This window comes from Rana temporaria, chromosome 5 (genome assembly GCF_905171775.1).
Source record: "Rana temporaria chromosome 5, aRanTem1.1, whole genome shotgun sequence".
Taxonomy (NCBI): Eukaryota; Metazoa; Chordata; class Amphibia; order Anura; family Ranidae; genus Rana; species Rana temporaria.
In genome coordinates this window covers 167,613,235-167,626,313 of record NC_053493.1, presented here as the reverse complement: position 1 = coordinate 167,626,313, position 13,079 = coordinate 167,613,235, and the positions used below count along the sequence as shown (strand labels likewise).

The window sequence follows — 13,079 nt, the reverse complement described above, 5'->3', positions numbered from 1 at the left end:
CTGTGATGACATGAACTCGGAGGTTGTCTTTGCCGACTCCTCATTCTAAAGAGATCACAACCTGGCTACATGCTGACCATCATGCCTTACTAAAGTCAAAAATACTTACCTCTGTTCCAATGGTCCAACATTGGCATATTCTCAGTGGCTTTTGCGAGTGTCAATTCAGCCGCATTGATTGGCCAGCACAGGAGTGCAGTCTTCCCAGCACACAGGCACCATGTTGGAATGTTGGAGCTTCACATGCGCACCTCAGTGTACATTATACAGAATATTGTAAACAGATCCTTTTATTGCATGTCTGCTCTGCAATAAAAAGGCTGCCTGTTCGCAATTTTCTTTATCCAGTTTTAGCTCTGCTATATTACTGCCACAGAGAGGTATACAGATAGGAAGTTCTGACGTTTTTCTCCAATACTCCTGATTTTTACTTTTTCTGGATTGCTAAAAGATCAGCCAAGAATCTAGCATTTTGAGAAGTTAGGGGTCAGTAATAGATTCTATATTTCTCTCAAGATAGATTTACCATATTTATTGGCGTATAACACGCACCCTAACTTTAAGAGAGAAGTTTCAGGAAAAAAACTTTCCACAGCCCCCTGCGTATAACACGCAGGCACATTGTACCCTCTATTTTTAGGGTAAAAAAGTTAGTGTTATACGCCAATAAATACACTTTAAAGTGGTTCTAATGCCTAAGCATTTTTTTAACTTAATGCATCCTTTCGTTTATTTACATGAATAATTTGCCAGTATTTAACCAACAAGTTGTTTACTTTTGGGTGATGCCAACTGAAAACCTGCTATTGTTACAGCTTGCGCCATCTAGTGTTTTTTTCTTTTATCAGTCAGGTATGACATAGGTGTACTTACATTGGTCCAAGCAGAATCAATGTAACTATGCAAATAAGAAAAACGCCAGGAGTTCAGCTTTAAAGCCCAAGTCCCACAAGTGTACCGCCCCAGTGTGAAAGCACTCAGGTGGCATGGGAGGCAGTTTTCAGGTACTATTTCTAGCGCTAAAATGCCTGATAACTGTCTTAGTGTTAAAGTGGGTCTTAGTTTTCTGATCCTCCACTCGCCCACGATCTGGTGGTGGGCTACCCCTCGGCGTCCTCACATCCAGAATGGGGCGATGGCCTTGACGATACCAGCACCCTAGACCAGTGAAGTGTGAGGACAGATCTAGATGTGGGAAGGAGCAGAGGATCAGTTAAAGTGAAGTAACGTCCAAAAAAATATATATAATAAAAATTAAAAGTCAGCAGCTACAAATACTGCAGCTGCTGACTTTTAATACATGGACACTTATCTGTCCAGGGTGCCCGCGATGTCGGCACCCAAAGCCAATCTGTCCCTCGGCTCTCAGGTGGAGGCACCTCCATCTTCGGTAAGGGAATCAGGAAGTGAAACATTGCGGCTTCACTTCCTGGTTTCCTACGGCGCATGCTCGAGTTGCGCTGCGCGATCCCACTGGTCCCTGCTGTCTTCTGGGACCTGTGTATCTCCCAGAAGACAGCTGGGGGACGGAGGAGCCGCATGACCTATGCCCAAAAGTGGGAGCAAATACCTGGATTACACAGGTATCTGCTCCCTCCTCCCCCCTGAAAGGTGCCAAAATGTGACACCATAGGATTCCGAAAAGCAGAAGTTTCATATTTGGGTGGAACTCTGCTTTAAGTACATTTCCTTTTGCTGCTCCTCTAAACATAAATGAGCAATTAACCCCTGAAGCGCTGGCACCACCCCACTGCAAGGGATTTTTTTTCTTTATTTGCCTGGATTTGGGCTTCCTGGTGGTCCTGGGTGGGCATCCGCAGGGTGGCTGTGCTGATAATCAATCAGCACAGACCACCCCCCCTGTCAGGAGAGCCGCCGATCGGCTCTCCTCTACTCGTGTCTGTCAGACGCGAGTGAGGAAAGGCCGATAAACGGCTCTTCCTGTCTACACCGTGATCAGCCGTGATTGGACATGGCTGATCACGTGGTAAAGAGCCTCGATCGGTGAGGAGATCGGTGTAGCGGTGTGTCAGACTGACACGGGGCGCACCGGCAGTCATCCTGCTGAACGCCATGACGCCCTGTCAGGATAACTGCCCGGCTGTCATTCTGCTATAGGCCAGGAAGTGCTTAAACAGCGGTAAACTGGTGTAGCAAGGTCTTGTATTCAGGCACTATTCCCTCCTAACAAAAGACTATAGAAAGCTGCTGGAAGGCAGAGGTATTGTGCACTACTACCGTAATAGTGAGCTTCCTCCTGCTGGTAGGCAGAGAGTGCTGGTCCCTTAGCTGCTCGGTCAGATGAATGGACTTGATCTTGCAGTTGGTGTCAGTCGCATTGTCTGCTCGTGGCTTCTTCTTCCCAACCTTCAGTTTCACTTTCTGAAAGTCTTCTTGCCTTTTCCTTTTGTTAGTCATGGTGAAGGCGGACAGGTCGGCTGGACGATAAAAAGAAGAGCGGTCGGGCTAAAAGGACATCTGGCAGAGCGCTTCCCGCACTTCTTTCACTCAAAGCACTCTACTGCATCGCCCGCTCTGTGACATCAATCCGGGAGCTTCCGGGTCATACGACTACTTCCTGCTGCCAGCTACGGAGAGCCCATGGAGGCATAAAGCTGGAAGCGCTCTCACAATCACCTCTTTGCTAAAACTAGCTGTCGCTATAAAAAAAAAAAAAAAAAATAATCCAATAAAAAGTGCTCCTTTCAAAGGAAACTCTTACAATGGAATTAAAGTGTATAAAATGAAATCAATATGATTATTTATTGAAGAAAATGCATGCTATTTCTATTCTGCAATAGGGATAAACTCAGGCATCCTCCTCAGTATTCCAACTGTTTGAATCCTGACCCACAACTCATTGGAGTAAAGGAAAAAAAAAGCGTGCGTTTTGGGAGCACGTCTGAGGCTGAGCTCATTTCTATTTTGCAATAATGGTGGCCATACGCATAGCTCCCAACTGTCCCTGATTTGGAGCAATGTCCCTGTTTGTCTCTCATTTTGGACTGATCCATATAGTTGTATATAAAATGCACTTTTTATCTTTCAAAAAGTGTTTCCCAGTGCTAAATCTTTCATCCAATTTCTAAATTGCTGCATTTGAAATTTTTTAAAGACAATATTCAGGAATAGGGGTGGTTAAAAAAAAGTCCTTGTGGATTTAATTAAAGGAGTTGTAAAGGAAAACGTTTTTCACCTTAACCGCTTGGGATCCGCGCTATAGTCAAATGACGGCTACAGCGCGGATCCGAAAATCCAAGTGGACGTCAATTGACTTCCGCCCCTTTGCGCGTTCCCCGCGCGCGCTCCAGAGCGCGCAGCGGGGAACTGTTGTGCTGCCCGTGCCCCTTGGACATAGCCAATCACAGATCGCCGCGAACGGCCAATCAGATGCGATCTGTGCGGCCAATGAGAGATGATCTCATATGTAAACATATGAGATCATCTCTCATTGCCGTTTTACACAGAGACAGCGTCCTGTCTCTGGAGAGGAGACCGATCTGTGTCCCTTGTACATAGGGACATAGATCGGTCACCCCCCTTCCCCCACAGTTAGAACACTAATTAGGGTACACATTTAACCCCTTCCTCACCCCCTAGTGTTAACCCCTTCAATGCCAGTCACATTTATACAGTAATTAGTGCATATTTATAGCACTGATCGCAGTATAAATGTGAATGGCGCCAAAAATGTGTCAAAAGTGTCCGATGTGTCCGCCATAACGTCGCAGTCCCAATAAAAATCGCAGATCGCCGCCATTTCTAGTAAAAAAAAATAATAATAAAAAATAATAATTCTGTCCCCTATTTTGTAGGCGCTATAACATTTGCGCAAACCAGTCGCTTTTTGCTATTTTTTTCTTACCAAAAATATGTAGAAGAATACGTATCGGCCTAAACTGATAAAAAAAAAAAAATTTTTGTTTTTTTAAATTGGGATATTTATTATAGCAACAAGTAAAAAATATTGTATTTTTTTCAAAATTGTCGCTCTTTTTTGTTTATAGCACCAAAAATAAAAACCGCACAGGCGATCAAATACCACCAAAAGAAAGCTCTATTTGTGGGGAAAAAAGGACGTCAATTTTGTTTGGGAGCCACGTCGCACAACCGCGCAATTGTTAGTTAAAGCGACGCAGTGCCGAAAGCTGAAATTTCACTTGGGCAGGAGGGGGGTATATGTGCCCAGTAAGCAAGTGGTTAATGCATGGTTATACTTACCCGACCCCTCGAAAGTCCCGCGCTCGTTCCCGAGATCCTCTTCGCCGCTCAGCCTGGCCGCTGATTGGCTAGAGCGGATGGATTGAGAGCAGCGCAGCCATTGGCTGGTGCTGCTGTCAATCACATCCAGTGACGCGGCGCGCCGAGGGGCGGGGACGAGTGATACAGTGAGCGGCTATGGCCGCTCGCTGTATCACGGGAGCGCGCCCGCACGGACTACACACAATGCAAGCTCTCTCGCATGAACCATACCTCCCAACTGTCCCTGATTTCGAGGGACTGTCCCTGATTTGGAGCAATATCACTCTGGCCCTTTTTTCTCCTCATTTGTCCCTCATTTTGGTCTGATCTATATAGTTGTATATAAAATGCATGTTTTTATCTATCAAAAAGTGTTTCCCAGCGCTAAACCTTTCATCTGATTACTAAATTGCGGCATTTGACCGTGACTGACTGACTAGGGTGACCACATTTCCAAACTACCATTCAGGGACACCCCCCTTCCCAAAAATCAGCTTGTGGCGTAACAAATCACAGCACAGTGATTGGACACAAGAGGCAGGATTTATGATTTCTCCAATCACAAGCAGGGGGCAGGGATTGTGCTCCTTTAGACATTCCCAGCCAAGACAAGTACTGTCAGTGAGTAAAGCGGTGATGTGACAGCCTCATTTGGGGGCATTCGTTTGGCTTGGAGGGGTGGCTGTGTCACTTTCATTCCGGGACACTGTATTGTCCTGGAATGAAGGTGCCCGGGACAGATCTGTAAAATGCGGGACTGTCCCGGGCAATCCGGGACACGTGGTCACCCTATGACTGACGTCATCACGGCTCGAGCCAATCACAGCGCCAGAGCCCGCAAACCCGGAAGTAACTTCAGGAAAGATGTTGGCCATATCAACAGTGTGCCGGCGCCGCTGCAGGGCATCGCTTTAAGGTTAAGTATTTCAGAATGAGCTAGTATGTGATGTATTCTAGCTCATTATGCTTTGTCCTGCAGATTTTATTTTTGGAGGTTTATTTTTGTTAGCTGAAAAAAAAAAATATTAAAAGTCAGCAGCTACAAATACAGCTGCTGACTTCTAATATTGGTGTATTGTCACAGTTTGCTGCCTATCCTAGAATGCTCCGGAAGTCACGTGGCGGCCAACTGCGCATGCGCGATGCGTTCCAAACGCAAATGCAATGCGTTCCAATGGATTTACGGCAGTGCACACCAGTGAAACCTCGGTCGGCATCCAGGCTCTTTCCTTAACATCCCCGTGGATTGGAGGATGTTAAAAAAAGAGCCAGGAAGCCGAGCGAGCGGAGCGAGGATGTGAGGCCGACTGGCCACTTTCCTCTAAATCCACGTCGCCCTGAATGCTGGGTTCGCTGGTGTGTACTGTCGAAAATCCATTGGAACGCATCACACTTGCGTTTGGAACACATCGCTCATGCGCAGTTGGCCACCACGTGACTTCCGCAGCATTCTAGGATAGGCAGCAAACTGTGACACTACACCGGCACACCTACCTGTCCTGGAGTCCAGCGCCGTCCGCAGCAGAGGATGAGCGATCGCTCGTCACTCTGCTGCCCCCCGCCATCCTCTGTGAGGGAACCAGAAAGTGAAGCGCTCCGGCTTCACTGCCCGGTTCCCTATGGCGCATGCGCGAGTCGCGATGCGCCGTGCTGACTGGCTCCCGCTGTGTTCTGGGAGCCGAGTTTTTCCCAGAACACAACAGGGGCGGGGGAGGTGACGTCCTGCCCACAGTCTACCCGCAGACTGTGTGGCCGGAAGTGGGTGCAAATACCTGTCTTTAGACAAGTATCTGCACCCCCCTCCCCCTGAAAGGTGTCAAATGTGACACCGGAGGGGGGAGGCTTCCGATTCGCAGTAGTGAAGGTGGAGGGTGGAGCTCCGCTTTAACTGACAATTGTGCGGTTGTAAACAAACAAAATGGACATCCTTTTTCTCCCACAAATAGAACCTTCTTTAAAGCGGAGCTCCACCCTCCACCTTCACTTCCGCGAATCGGAAGCCTCCCCCCCTCCGGTGTCACATTTGACACATTTCAGGGGGGTGCAGATACCTGTCTAAAGACAGGTATTTGCACCCACTTCCGGCCACACAGTCTGCGGGTAGACTGCGGGCAGGACATCACCTCCCCCACCCCGTTGTGTTCTGGGAAACACTCGGCTCCCATAACACAGCGGAAGCCAGTCAGCACAGCGCATCGCGACTCACTTCCTGGTTCCCTCACCGAGGATGGCGGGGGGGCAGCAGAGTGACGAGTGATCGCTCGTCCTCTGCTGCGGACGGCGCTGGACTCCAGGACAGGTAAGTGTGCCGATATTAGAAGTCAGCAGCTGCAGTTTTTGTAGCTGCTGACTTTTAATATTTTTTTTTCCAGCGGACATCCGCTTTAAAGTAACGCAGTGTTGTATCGCAAAAATGGCCTGGTCATTAAGGGGGAAAATCTTCTACACCAAAAGAAAGCTCTATTTGTGGGGGATGATAAAAATCTCAGTGTTGCATGACAGCGCAATTGTCATTCTAAGCTGGCCTGGGCATGAAGGGGGTGATAGTGCCCAGTATTGAAGTGGTTTGTACCCACTTGTGTAGGCGTTGTTCATCCCTCCCCAATGATATTTATACAATATTTAGTGTTCTGGAACCGCAACACACAATATCACAGCCTGGTATCATGGTATGAGAAGGCACTCTGCCTCTTCCATCAGTACAGGCGAGCACACCGTGTACAATGCGAGCACAGCCCGGTACACAGCACTCTGACAACCATTGCGGATTGTGTACACGCTCCTCACGTGTTTGCCCCGCCCCACAGCGGTCACATGACTGTGATATGTCCTGTGATCAGTCGCTACCTCCTCTGTCCCGGGTGTGGTACAGATCCCGGAACATTAGATCGGGGGGATCTGTGAGATGATCATGTGGCTTCACTTCGGGGGCTTGTTCCTGCTTCTAGGACTCAGCATAGTAAGTTGTACTGATAGTGACCCATCTAGAGGGCTTATGTATTTCACAGGAATTTACTAACACTATAGAGTACAGGTGCGTGGTTATCAGAGATACACGGAAATGTACACAACTTTCTGAATTCCACTTATGGATGTTTTTGCATTGTTCCATTGACCCAGCTTGGACCAATATAAATATGTATTTTCCATACCCGGGCAATCGCTGGGAAACCAGGAAATCACTGTAGTAGGCACCACTGCAATTGTCGCAGGATTCCATTCAGGAAACTTTTTGTATTTTACAATACTAGGAGTTATCTGAATGGACGAGGTGGAGATTATAGGGGGTCACTTGCTCTGCAAGGGCCTCATTCATAACATTTTTATTTCTCAACGAATACAATGGGGGTTATTTACGAAAGGCAAATCCACTTTTCACTTGGAATTGCAGTCACTGTAGATCCGAGGGGGACATGCAAGGAAAATGCAAAAACAGCATTTTAGCTTGCAGATGATTGGATGATAAAATCAGCAGAGCTTCCCCCTCATTTCAGATCTACCCCTCAGATTTACAGCGACTGCACTTCCAAGTGCACTTGTAGTGCAAAGTGGGTTTGCCTTTCATAAATAACCCCCAATGTGTTCTCTGGTTGAAAAATAAGGATGGGCTCAGGCAGGGCTGTTTGAAGGAATTTGGGGTCCCCAAGCAAGAAGCGGGGGACGGGGTGTTGCTGAGTTTCAAGTTGAGAAGCGGGGGGTGGAGATGCAGCTGCTGCCGCAGCAAACACCGAGTACTTCTTCTGTCATGCAAGTTGATAAGCGAGGGGGGGATTGGTTATTGGTTGTTTCTTGGCGCTGTGCCACCGCCGACCACAAAGTACTTTTTCTGTCATTGCAAAAGGTATCTTCGGAGAAAAACGTTGGAGTTTGTCCCTTTGGGATTTTTCGTACGAAAATTCAGAATCGCTGCCCAAAGTGGTGTACATACTAAAATCGTACAAAAATTCTTCGGATAAAAATGTTTGCCTGATTTTCTATGGTGTGTAAGAGCCATTAGGGTGTACTGGCACTGGGACCAGTTAAACTGAACCGTGAATGAGTTTAATTGTCCCCCTCCCCCACTGGTCTGCATTTACATTGAATTATAAGGAAGTGTTAAAAGAAAGAATGTTCCTTCCCCTTTTTTTTTCTGCACTGAACTGTGCAGGAGTATTAAAAATAGAGCAGGCCGTTGTTTTGTTTTACTTCGTTTTTCTTGTTCACACCACATCAGTTGAGCTGTGTTGATCTGCACAAATCACGGGTTCAATGCCAGAGCACATACTGTAGAAAACCATGCTCCGCTGAGCTGGGCTGTGGTATGTTGCAAAGAAAAGCAGGACTCCAAGATGTATCTGTAATAGAAACCTGTTCATACACTGTACAGACAATGAATGTGGGTGGGTTTGGCGGCAGGCAACGCATCCTGAGCAAACAGCCCCTTTCTCAAGCCTCCTAATAATCATGATATTCCCTGCCCAATTATTGCCACAATGGACTTTTAATTCTATCTGATCAGTTGTCTTTTGGTTATTAGAAGCCCTATTTTATTCTTGTTTTTTGTAGGTATTTTCATAAAAATCCAGACTTGCGGCATTGTCCTTTTTGGAACACCTCTCCCTTTACCTCAAGTTAACTGCATGCCATTGCATGGCAGCGAAGCATAGAAGGGAATGAGATGTCATTTTGTGACATGGGGGAAAAAAAGTGTAAAAAATAAAAAAGTAAACCGTGCCTTGCATTGTAACACAAAGCACTGCCCCAAACAGACACCAGTCTGCTGCCATTTTAACACATGTGAACAAGCTCTTTGTGCCCAATCCTCCTGTAGGGAATCCTACTGACAGGCTATGAATATACAGTGCAGTGTACCCAGGGTCGTTTGAAGGTATTTGGGGGCCCCAAGCAAAATGGGGGGGCCCCCAAGCACCCTCCCCCCGCACGCAAAGCCTACGTTAGCGCTACAATAATTTTTTACACCCATGTTCTTACTCCTCCCCCCCTCCCTAGTCCCTATGTTTTTCTATTCTCACCTCCCCTTCTTCCCTGTAGGCAGCCGCTGTAGTGTGGCCGAGCTCCTCTTCCTCCTGTCAGTCCGGTGTTCTATCATTATTGGTCCCCTATCAGATAGTACCCGGGCCGGGTACCGCGCGGTACAGGAGACTTTGTTTCCTGTGTTGCCGGCCGGACTGAAGGGAAGTGAGCACTCAGTGTGCACTTCCTGTCAGTCCGGCCGGGAACAGGAAATTGAATCTCCTGTACCACACACGTTACCCGGCCGGACTGACAGGTCTCCAGGAGGAAGGAAGAGGAGCTCGGCCACACTACAGCCTGGGAAGGGGAAGTTGGGGGCCCCAGGCCAGCTCGGGGCCCCAAGCAATTGTTTGTTTTGCCTGTCCTGTAGCGACGGGCCTGAGTGTACCTCAATGAACACTGGTAATGAATTTTACGGTGAGTACCAAAAATCCTCATCTTATATTTTCTTGATACAGGAGAAAAAAAAAAACCCTGTAGAAATATATTTCTTTAGTGCTAAAAAATGCAAATTTTTATTTTTTTCAGGAAATTTCTGCAAGAACATTTGAAATAGATTACAAGCACAATTGCTTTTGCAAAGATGGAAAGCCATTCCAATATATTTCAGGAAGCATTCATTATTCACGTGTTCCAAGCTTTTATTGGAAAGATCGTTTACTGAAAATTAAAATGGCGGGATTGGATGCAATTTATACGTAAGTATTTACCATAAAACAATTACATTAGTGCTATGTAGTTGGGAATGAATAATGCCCAGCAGTAGGGGGGCCTTCTTGACCAGTGTTACGTTGGGTAATCATGTTCCTCTCGGCTGTAAAAAGGAACCCTTAGGCTGGGTTCACATGTGTGCGAATTGGATGCAGAAGGTGGAGATAGAGCAGCAGGATCAACTAGTTTTTTTTGCAGAATACAGAAAACGAGTCTCATAGTGACTGAATATGAACACCAAGTAATATAGCATTTATTGATTCGTTTTTTAATGATGTGGGTGTCGCATTTGGACCCCCTTAAGAGGGGGGAGGAGGGAACAGATACCTGTGTAATACAGGTAATTGCTCCCACTTCCTGGCATAGATAACCGCGGTGACCTACGCCACTTCAAGCGCCTACTCTGTCTTCCCCTGCTGTCTTCTGGGAGACACTCATGTCCCAGAAGACAGCAGGGACCAGTGAGGATGCGCAGTGCGACTTGCGCATGCGCAGTAGGGAACCAGGAAGTGAAGCCGCGTTGACAGCAGCCGAGAGCCAACGCACAGATTGGCTTCGGGTGCCGACATCGCGGACGTGCTGGACAGGTAAGTGTCCATATATTAAGTCAGCAGCTGCAGTATTTGTAGCTGCTGGCTTTTCAATTTTTTATTTATTTATTTTTATTTTTTTTCGGCGGACCTCCGCTTTAAGGCCCCTTTCACATTGGAGCGGGAGCCGCGGGAATCGGCCGCTAGTGGTGCAGTATTAATCCCCGCTAGCGGCCGATAAAGGGTTAATACTGCCCGGAATGCGCCTCTGCAAAGGCACATTGCGGGCAGTATTGCCGCGGTTTCCCATTGTTTTAAATGGGAAGGAGCGGTATACATGCCGCTCTTCTCACCGCTCCAAAGATGCTGTTGGCAGGAGATTTTTTCTCTCCCGCCAGCGCATCGCCTCAGTGTGAAAGCCCTCGGGCTTTCACATTGAGTAGGCAGTGATGGAGTTTTTCAGGCGGTATAGCAGCGCTATTTTTAGTGTGAAAGGGGTCTAAGACTATATTAACAAGGAGACAAATTATCCTAAACCTTTAAACCCTAAGGCTCCTTCATATCATGTGGTACATGTGTTGACATTAATTTTAAATTCGACGCCAACATACCAAAGCAGCACCTAACAATGCGCATGTTTTCACATCTGTGTATTGTGGTGTGCTGTGTTGAATAATGCTGCCTATACATTAGAACGTGTGTTGTAGTGAATGGGCCATCTTACTGTAAAGTAGGGAAGCCTTATTCCCTGTTATCCAAAATGACACGGCATTAAAGTGGAACACCTTATGGCTTGATTAGTCCAGATAAGTTGCCGGTTAAAGTAGAGCTAGTTTGCTGCTGGGAATGCTAAAATGTTTAGTTTTATTAATGCCGGAGACTTCTGTCCACTATTATTTTCTGACACTGGGGATGTTTGTTTGGTGCTCATACAGTGAAGGATGGTGTGATATACCCTTTCTCCTCATTATCATTTCATATTCTATTCAAAGAATTCAAGTTGTTCTGTGAGTGGACAAGAGGAAGTCCTTTCGTTTACCCATACCTCCACCCCTTGTCCATTCACAGAATGGCTTGTGAATGGAATACAAGAGGTTTTGTACATGGAGCACGGGGGAAATTAAAGCACACCATCCTTTTACTGTACAACCGCCAGGAGATTAGCGCTGATAGTAGTATTTGGCATGACAAAACATTTGATATTTTTATTTACTTTTGGATCTCCAACACACATCCAGATGTGGTATAAACACTATGACCAATCAAAAGTCCAATGGTGTTTTTTTTTTTTTTTTTTTTTTTTTCTGGGGTTCCACTTCTGTTCAGTCATCAGTTTTTTTTTAAATACAAACCTATGAATAGTATATAAAGAGCTTGTATATATTTTTACTGGTGCTGTAAATGCTAATATCAATTTTTTTTTTTGTCAATCCAGGTATGTACCATGGAACTTTCATGAGCCGAGGCCTGGGGTCTTTGATTTTTCTGGAGATCATGATATTGAAACTTTTTTGAAGTTGGCTAATGAAATTGGATTGTTGGTGATACTGAGAGCAGGTCCCTACATATGTGCAGAATGGGACATGGTAATTTTATTTATTTATTTTTAAGATGGTGTTTGAGGTCAAGGTTTTTTTCTATATAAACTTGTTAAGCATCATTGTTGTCCAATTATGTTGGCAATAATGCATTTACAAACCACCAAAATGCTTGGAATCATTTCAAACTTTTATTCCAAATTGTGAAATACTTCAATTTTTTTTATTTTTTTTCCAGTTTTAATTATAATTTACTTTCAAAGTATTTTATTTTCAAGAAATGAGAAATAATATAAAGACAATAAATCACAATACATCTTGGTGTAATCAAGATACCTCCGGAGAGATATAACAAAAAAGAGAGGATAATCAACAACCAATAAGCGAATATAAACAGAAGAACAGTTAAAAATAAAAAGGAAGGGAAAAAAATAACATTGGAGATACAAGAATATTGGTTGGGGTAGCTTAAGCATTAAATAAGAGGCTAGACTATGCCTAAGAGGCCCCTGAAATGCTAGCCATATGAGGAACGGATATCCCTATCTCTCTGCGGCACCCCTATAGGGATCAAGCTGTGCCCCGAAGAGAGGACCTCCAATCCCCCACATGAACTTAAATGAAAGTCTTTCTAGACTCTATTAACTACTTGCCGTGAGCGCTGTTATGGGCGCCTCTGCAGAAGCTCACAGCTCAGGCAGCCATATCCTGAGCTCCGCCTTCTCTGCTTTTCAGTTTTAATTATAATTTAAGCAGTTTAAGTCCAGTGACTAATCCTAAATGGTACAAAAGTAAGTAGTAAACTGCTAGAGGTTTGAAAGAAAATCTCTTGTACTGCAATACTTGTTACCTAAGCTAGAAGCGCCATGGGTGCGGTCATATCCCATCTTAAAGTTTGTTGTAAAGGCAAAAGGTTTTTTACCTTCATGCATGAAGGTAAAAAAAAAACTTCTGTGTGCAGCAGCCCCCCTAGCACCCTTAATACTCACTTGAGTCCCCTTTCGATCCAGCCATGTCCACGAGAGCCTTGCCTCTCTGGGGACTA

The 13,079-nt window shown here is 45.6% G+C and overlaps 2 protein-coding genes across 2 annotated transcripts in view; one reads left to right on the top strand and one right to left on the bottom strand.

Moving 5' to 3' along the window:
* TEX10 (testis expressed 10) overlaps nucleotides 1–2,594 on the bottom strand; it is an 89,258-nt gene extending 86,664 nt beyond the window's left edge. The window contains exon 1 of the mRNA XM_040353339.1: nucleotides 2,239–2,594. Within this exon, the coding sequence (XP_040209273.1) occupies nucleotides 2,239–2,418 (180 nt within the window). The 5' untranslated portion in view covers nucleotides 2,419–2,594. The remainder of the gene's footprint in view (nucleotides 1–2,238) is intronic.
* Nucleotides 2,595–7,056: 4,462 nt separating this feature from the next.
* The window catches only part of GLB1 (galactosidase beta 1), a 76,873-nt gene continuing 70,850 nt past the window's right edge, over nucleotides 7,057–13,079 (top strand). The window contains exons 1-3 of the mRNA XM_040353338.1: nucleotides 7,057–7,201; nucleotides 9,784–9,953; nucleotides 11,932–12,082. Of these exons, the coding sequence (XP_040209272.1) occupies nucleotides 7,148–7,201; nucleotides 9,784–9,953; nucleotides 11,932–12,082 (375 nt within the window). The 5' untranslated portion in view covers nucleotides 7,057–7,147. The remainder of the gene's footprint in view (nucleotides 7,202–9,783; nucleotides 9,954–11,931; nucleotides 12,083–13,079) is intronic.